The following is a 7,071-nucleotide window of genomic DNA, read 5'->3' on the forward strand; positions in this document are numbered from 1 at the left end:
TAAACAAGCCATACAAAAACGCACCTCTGTGGAGAAACGGGCGTTTGGCTGACGCGGGGTGCGGGGGAAACCCCGGCAGCACAGCCCGCGGGGCGCGGGGCCTTGCACGGGCGGCCAAGCGGGCCTGCACCGGGCAGCGGCGCCGGGAACCCGCCCACCCCCGCGGACGCGGGTGGGAAAGGAGGCGCGTAGCGGCCCGCCCGCCCTGCCGCTGCCGGAGGAGGCGGGGAACGGCCCGGCCCGGCCCCGCCCCGCGCCGTTTGGCCCTGCCGCCGCGCCGTAGCGGGCCGGCGGGGATTGGGCGGGAGCGCGGCGGGCGGCGAGCGCCGGGCAGGGGGCGGCGGGCCGCGGTGAGTGCGGGGCGGGCTTGGGGCTCCCAGCGGCGCTTCACCCGCCGCCCCCGGGGAGGGGAACGGGACTGGGGGCAGGGAGAAGGGGGTGCCCGGTTACGTGGGCGGGGGAGGGGGCCTCCCGTGCGGTGGTGCGCGTACCTCCGCCGCGTGCGCCCGTTGTAGCCGGTGCTTCCGCCGTTTTCGCGCTTTTCTAAGCAAGCGGCTGCGAAGCCGCGCCTGGCCCGGGCGGGCTGTCAGGCGCCGGCCGGAGCGCGCTTCGCGCCGTTTCAGCAGGGCCTGAACCCGCCGCCTTGGCAGCGGCAGGCGAAGCCCGGCAGGTTACCGGCGGGGGAGGGGGGCGACACCGGCGGGACCGAACGCGCGCGTTGCCCGGGAAGGCTCGGGCTGTGCCGGGCGGCGGGGCCGGGCCCGCGGCCGCGGGCAGAAGCGGCGGAGGCGGGGGGCGCTGGCCCCAGCACTAGCCCCGCTCGCCGCCGGTGGCGTGCAGGGCAGAGCGGGGGGGCAGGCGCTGAGGCCGGGGTCCGGCGGCGCTGCGGGGGGAGCACCGAGCCGTGCCTGGGCGCTGCGCCCTCAGTCTTTAAGTCGCAGCATCTTTTCGGGTCTCTACAGCTCGAATCTCAAGCCTTAATCCTAAACCTAGTCTAAGGTAACTGATCCATTTGAAGGCGTCCTTCCCAATTTACTCTTTGCTCATAGTTGGGAGCCGAGATCAAAAATCCTTCTGCTCTTTCAGTACAGGCTTCTGTGTATAGAGCCTGCCCTGGCTTCTCACCCCACCCCCTAAACATACGAACCACTACTTGTGGCTTAGCTATCTAATTTTAGTAAAACCATTTTAGCAAAAGGTGTTACAGAGGCCTTTGGCTCTGTTGGAAGCTCCAAAGACACACAGCATGGCAAGCAAGGATGCTTAATAACTTCAGAAGTTATAAAAATGCCAAAGGGAAGGTTTAATGCTGTGGCTCTAGGAGCTTTTTCTCTCCACCTTAAGGTTTTGCTTATCTTCTTCGATATTTTCTTCTACTGAAAGTATGAAGAGTCGGGGAACCGTCTGTCTGTACTGAGCGTGTTGCTTATCCGACTGTTTTTTCCTCGCTTCTCTTCCCAGCTTACCAGAAAAGATCAAGATGAGTCTACGGAAGCAAACCCCTAGTGACTTCCTAAAACAAATCATTGGAAGGCCAGTTGTTGTAAAATTAAATTCTGGAGTTGATTATCGAGGTAAGTTCTCCATCTGTCTCTCACACAAAGTAAAGTAATTGTTTGGGATGGCTGGAACAGAGATGCATTGCTTTTGAAAAACAAAACTGTGATCCAGAATCTTGGAGTATGTGAATATAGATCTCAGAATGGTGACATTAAAAATAGAAAGGCAACTCTGGAGAAACTGGTGAAAAGGAGATTAATGGTAGATTTAGAGATATTTACTTACTTAAATCATTAGTGTCCTCATCACAGATTGTTAGACTGGAGTCTTGGGATGATTCAGAGTTTCTAAACTGATTTTTGTAAAGATTGGCTGGAATTACAATTTCTGAAATGGCCAGGCAGTCCCCTTTTCAGTGCTCTGATAGCAGCCCTTGTTGGAACTACCTGGTTTTTTCACCTTCCTGTTCTCTCATTCCTAGTATAGGCCTTGGTCCAGAAAAGCTTCACACAGTAAACTCCGCTGTTGGTCATAAGCCTAAAGGGATGAAAGAGTTATTTACATTCTTGTTTAAACAACAGCCTAGACATGGTTTAGATCAAGACTTCTGGACATACAGGAGAAAGCTTAGTGTGGCTTTCACTGCTATATGCCCAGTTCATTGTAACATAGTCCAGCAGTTCTGTTCCAGAACTTTTCATGTGCTGTAGGATTATAGGGGGTGTTAACCAGTAAATTAAACTTCTTGGTACAGTGAAATGTCCTGGTCCTACTCCCATTAAAATCACTGTCCAATTTTTTTAGTAGTATCCAAACTTAATTAAAACTATCATGTATCTCCTGTTGTGCACAATTAAGTCATTCCAGAATAAAATGTCTAAAACATAATGGTTCTGGTACAGGTCACTCCTTCAGACAGGTTTAATTCAATTGGCTCAGTTTAGCACTTGTGGGAGGAGACTTTTTGTGCTGTAACAAGGAAGCTTTGTATTACGACAGTTTAAAATTGTTACTGGTCACTGACAGAGCAAGCAGTGCCTTCTTATCCCTTCCCTTGCCTCTTTAGTGTCTCAGCTGACAAAACTTGCACTCTGTCATTTCTTTGAGAACCACATTGTCTGAGCACTTCAGGTGGGGTTGGTATCTTTAAAACTTCACTGCTTCTCATCGGTCTTTGGCTACTGTAAATTCTTTCTTGCAGGAGGATGTAGTGACAGCACATTGAAGTCAGTTATAGCAAGTCATCATTTACCTAAAGGTACACAAGGCAGGGCCAAAATGGATTTGGTCTTTGGACGTACGTTTTATTTGCTTTGAGAACACAGGTACCTTCTGTTTGGTAAGATCCATTTGCTGCAGATAAATTACTCAACTTCCCTCTCAACAAAGCTAGTTTAACATGCCTACAGTCAGACCTACGGTGAATTGAACCATACTTCTGATGTACACCCTCATTTGTTACTGGTTTCCCCCTCCCTTTCTTACTTCCCGCTGCTCTCCTTCCCACTTGATGTGATCCTGCAGTTAAAAACTTTTATGCTGTTCTCATTTGAAAAATATGCACTCATTTTGTTTTCTGGAGAAATTTGACCAATATTTGTAAACTGAGGCTCCTGTTACAGACCTGTCTAGATTCTCCCTCTAGGTGTTGTTGCTAATTTTATGTCTGTACCTTCACCCTCCAAGCCACTGTATACACAAACGTGTCCTAATACAAGTGTTGATGTGTAACTGTAAAATGTCTTGATTTGCTGTCAAGTGCTGCATTCATCTAAGGGAAGAAGCCCTGAGAAAGTAATCAGTGCTAAATTAATATGTATGATTTCTGTGTGTAGAGATGGATATTTATACTATAACATCTCTACATATAGATAAAACATAAAATACTAGCCAGGACAGGCAGTCACAATATTTAATGGCCTGAGCGTAAACACAAAGAAAAGGAGGAAGAGAATGAAAAAACCATGAATGCATTCTAGGAACAAAAGAGTTTCAAAGTACTGCATTTATGGCCTACTAAGTGGCAGCTTTAAGAAAATCCACACAATCCAATTTTAAGTTTTGGACAAATATTTTTTGTGTTCTGTTGTTACCTGGTGTACTCTGGATTACTGGAGTGAAAGAGTTTTGACTTGTGGGTTGGGGTTTTTGGTGCATTTAGTAACACTTTGTAAGCAGTCGGTTTTTCCTCTGTGCGTGGATACAGAGGAAAAAAACATAAAGGAAAATAATAACCCTCAAACTATTACAAGCTGGCAGGAGAACTTGAACTCCTAACTATTTCATGGAAGATACTACAGTAACACTTCTGAAAAATGAGAATGTGTCCTAGAGGAGGATTCTCAGACTGGGGTTTTTCCCCCTCCCCAAGTACAGCCAGTACACTATATTTTGAGTTTTAATGCCAGGTAAATAAATCGGGTATTTTTCAGAGGAAAAAAATATTTTAGTATTTTCTGCGTGTGTGCAAGGATTAAGTCAGGAAAACACACATGCAAGATGGAGGTAATTAATACAGCTTTTTACAAGTTGTCTTATGTGCACTATTAACAAATAAGATTGTCTTCTCTGAGCAATTCTTTACATCTGTTAATCCCCACATTCAGTTCCTTACACAAATAATCAATTTGTTGACCAGGCGAGTTAAATTTTTAGAGGGCCGTGGTTCTGATCTTAACAGTGGGTGTAGATGCCAAGGAGTGATTTAAAATGCAAAAATGCCATCGTGCTGCCAGCACATAGGAAGCACTGTGTGAACAAGGTATAGCCTTCAACAGGGGCTATGAGAAGTGAGAATATTGTCTAGAATCAGTGCTACTGAAATGCATATTTATCCTGATCAAAACCCATCTAATATTACAAATGGCACAGACTTTTTTCCTTGGGTTGCATTAGTTACAAACAACGTAATTTTAATTTTGTGGGAAGATTTCAGTATTATTTGAAAATCTTAGCCTGTAGAATTTTGTTTACATCAAAACAGAGACTTACATCTAATGTTCTTCTAGATCTGTAAGCGTGAAGATAATTATGAAAGTGTAAGGTGTCCTGTACTAAAGGGGTTGTTTTTCAGCTATATTCTTCACAAGTTTTGATGAAACTCAATTTACGTAGCCTTGCCCTTTGATTATCCAGTTACACTTAATCTTACAGGTTTTTTTTAGGTGTGTGGCTTAAAACACAAATGAGAAGGGACAACTTAAACTGTCAAAGTGGAAGTTGGCAATCTTCTGCAAGTCATGCCCTAATAATGACTTCTTACCACCCCCACCCCACCCCAGCCATTCTTACATCAACTGATACAGTTGCTATGAAGGTGTCTGGGGTTCCTCACTCCCAGCTTAATTCCGGGAAGAATACTCTGACCTACTGGCTCATCTAGCCAAGCTTGGGCTTTTAGTCTGTTACAAAGATACAGGTGGTTTTTTTCAGTACTATTCAAACACAGTGCATTCTTGTTTATTTAAAAAAAAAAGTTTAAGCTGATTCAGTTTTAAATTGTCACTGTCTTCAGGTGTCCTGGCTTGCCTGGATGGGTATATGAATATAGCTCTGGAACAGACCGAAGAATATGTAAATGGACAATTAAAGAACAAATATGGGGACGCATTTATCCGAGGAAATAATGGTAATGCCTCCTCCTTTGGTTATTGCTTATTAGAAGGTTGTGATTTGATATTTACTTCTGAATTTGAAGAGTGGCTGAGGTATAACCAAGCTGCTTGTAAGAATATTAGTTTTAGGCTTTCTTGGAAACCTTAGCTTATTTACTTTCTACAGTTTTGCTTTTCAGTGTCTGTGCATTCTGCATTCCTGTGGCCCTCTTTGCCTCTGAACTTGCAGTTCATTTAGAGAAGCATGCTCTTTTCTACCCTTCCTTAGAGCTTAGTTCTGTTGTTTGACAGGTTTACTCTTTTTGCATTTACTGCCTGCCTAGATGGCCTCTGCTCCATAGAAGTTTGTGTTTTGCTAGGCAAACTACCACATAAATTTACAATACAGTACAGATATTGCTGACACTAATATTTTCATGTGTTGCAATTGTCCAGACCTGATTGAATGCAGTTCATTAGTACTGGAGGCTATTTTCATCTTTATGAGTAAATATTTTTACCACCAGTCAAGAAAAATCACTAACACTTCACTATTGAGCCTTTGAATATCCCAGTGCAGTAGGTGGATTTTAGTGCATTTCAAGGACAATCCCAGGTTCCTGAAATGACTGTGGTATCAGTTAGGCTGTAATAGCAGGGCGTGCTAGGAAGAAGAATATCTGAAAATAGAAAAAGTTTACAAGTCAGGTGTGAAGAGACTGGTAAAGAAGGTAAATGAAGCAGAGTTTGACCAAGTTACTTACAAGAAAATGGAGGACAGGAAGAAGGGAGGGAATAAAAAACAAACAAGAACTGAATCCTATGTTACAAAGACTGAAAGAGAATGCAGCACCAGCAGGACAGAGTGCTTTGGGAGGAGAAATAATCCTTGAATGAGGCTAAACGCTCTTTGCCGGGAATTTGGATTATTATGCTAAGGAGTGCAGTGACATTGCAGCTGGAGAATCAATTATGGAAATAAGAACCTATTATAGAACTTAAAACAAATGGATGAGAGGCAGGAGGCTGCAGAACAGGCTGAGCAGAGAACTTAAGATATCCCAGGTTTAGGAGCATGATGCAGTTTCATGTTGTGAATGGATCTAAGGATATCACCGGCAAGCAGGTGGAAGATGTCTGCTGCTTCACAGGTAATCATTAGCTTTGCCTGAAGTGCTTGGGATTTCCAGCTTTTGTTGAAAGATCATATAGCATTAGTGTCTGACAAGTAATTTTGCTGCTTAAACTCTCATGCTCCCCTCAGTAATGCTGCAGGGTAGCTGGCTTTATTCTTCCTCTGTTCAGCCAGCATCTGCTGGCTATGTAGTTTGGCTATGAATAAAGTGTATACTGAACTAAAGTAGTACATAATGTGTAAATGTGACAGCATTTCTTGAAACTTGGACTTCAAAGTTTCCTGACTTCATTCATGCTGAGGAGGATTCATTACACTGTTGTTTTACAAGCCATGGAAATAAGATATTTTAAGTAAACAAGCTTCTGCACATTATTTACCAGGGCCCTCTTACATGTGCCACTTTCTCCTTTTCACAGTATTGTACATAAGCACACAGAAGAGGAGGATGTGAAGATGCCAGAAGGAGGCCGTTTTGTACTTGTGAACCTTTTCAAAATGATGAGCTCTATTTGATTTGTAGTTAATAATCCACAGGTGAAATACACAAGTGTTTAAATATTTCTTTTTTTAAAATAAATGTAAAGCAGTATAAACTTACTGAATGTTTTTGTTTCAAAGCATTGCTTTGTTCCACTGTACAGAAAAAAATAAATAAGAGAAGCATGTAATAGTGCTGCAAGACTGACTCAAAGCAACAGCTTGTTTGATTATGCTAACAGTTACAGAAATAATGATAGGAAGGTAAGCAGGCACCGAGTAATTGCAAATCACAGCCTTGTACTGATGGCAAAACAATAGTTTAACTGATGTTGGGGAGGAAAATGCTAATGTTTCAGTGAC

The 7,071-nt window shown here is 44.1% G+C and overlaps 1 protein-coding gene across 2 annotated transcripts; it reads left to right on the forward strand.

The window, feature by feature from the left end:
* Positions 1–304: 304 nt before the first annotated feature.
* On the forward strand, positions 305–6,828 carry LSM6 (LSM6 homolog, U6 small nuclear RNA and mRNA degradation associated). 2 transcript variants are annotated; one of them, XM_040582261.1, is made up of 4 exons: positions 305–350; positions 1,462–1,574; positions 5,015–5,128; positions 6,648–6,828. In XM_040582261.1, the coding sequence occupies exons 2-4, from the start codon at positions 1,481–1,483 to the stop codon at positions 6,680–6,682; spliced, it is 243 nt and encodes an 80-aa protein (XP_040438195.1). In that variant the 5' UTR covers positions 305–350; positions 1,462–1,480; the 3' UTR covers positions 6,683–6,828. The 2 variants fall into 2 exon arrangements, with proteins under 2 accessions (XP_040438195.1, XP_040438187.1); XM_040582253.1 differs by lacking the exon at positions 305–350 and adding an exon at positions 903–999.
* Positions 6,829–7,071: the final 243 nt, after the last annotated feature.

Source organism: Falco naumanni, chromosome 1 (assembly GCF_017639655.2).
Source record: "Falco naumanni isolate bFalNau1 chromosome 1, bFalNau1.pat, whole genome shotgun sequence".
Classification (NCBI taxonomy): Eukaryota; Metazoa; Chordata; class Aves; order Falconiformes; family Falconidae; genus Falco; species Falco naumanni.

What these genes read in the sequence shown, in the direction of transcription:
- LSM6 (XM_040582261.1), top strand. Translation starts at nt 1,481, where the DNA reads ATGAGTCTACGGAAGCAAACCCCTAGTGACTTCCTAAAACAAATCATT. An exon ending in TTCTGGAGTTGATTATCGAG is followed by an intron (nt 1,575 to 5,014) that starts GTAAGTTCTCCA and finishes CACTGTCTTCAG; the next exon opens with GTGTCCTGGCTTGCCTGGAT. An exon ending in ATTTATCCGAGGAAATAATG is followed by an intron (nt 5,129 to 6,647) that starts GTAATGCCTCCT and finishes TCCTTTTCACAG; the next exon opens with TATTGTACATAAGCACACAG.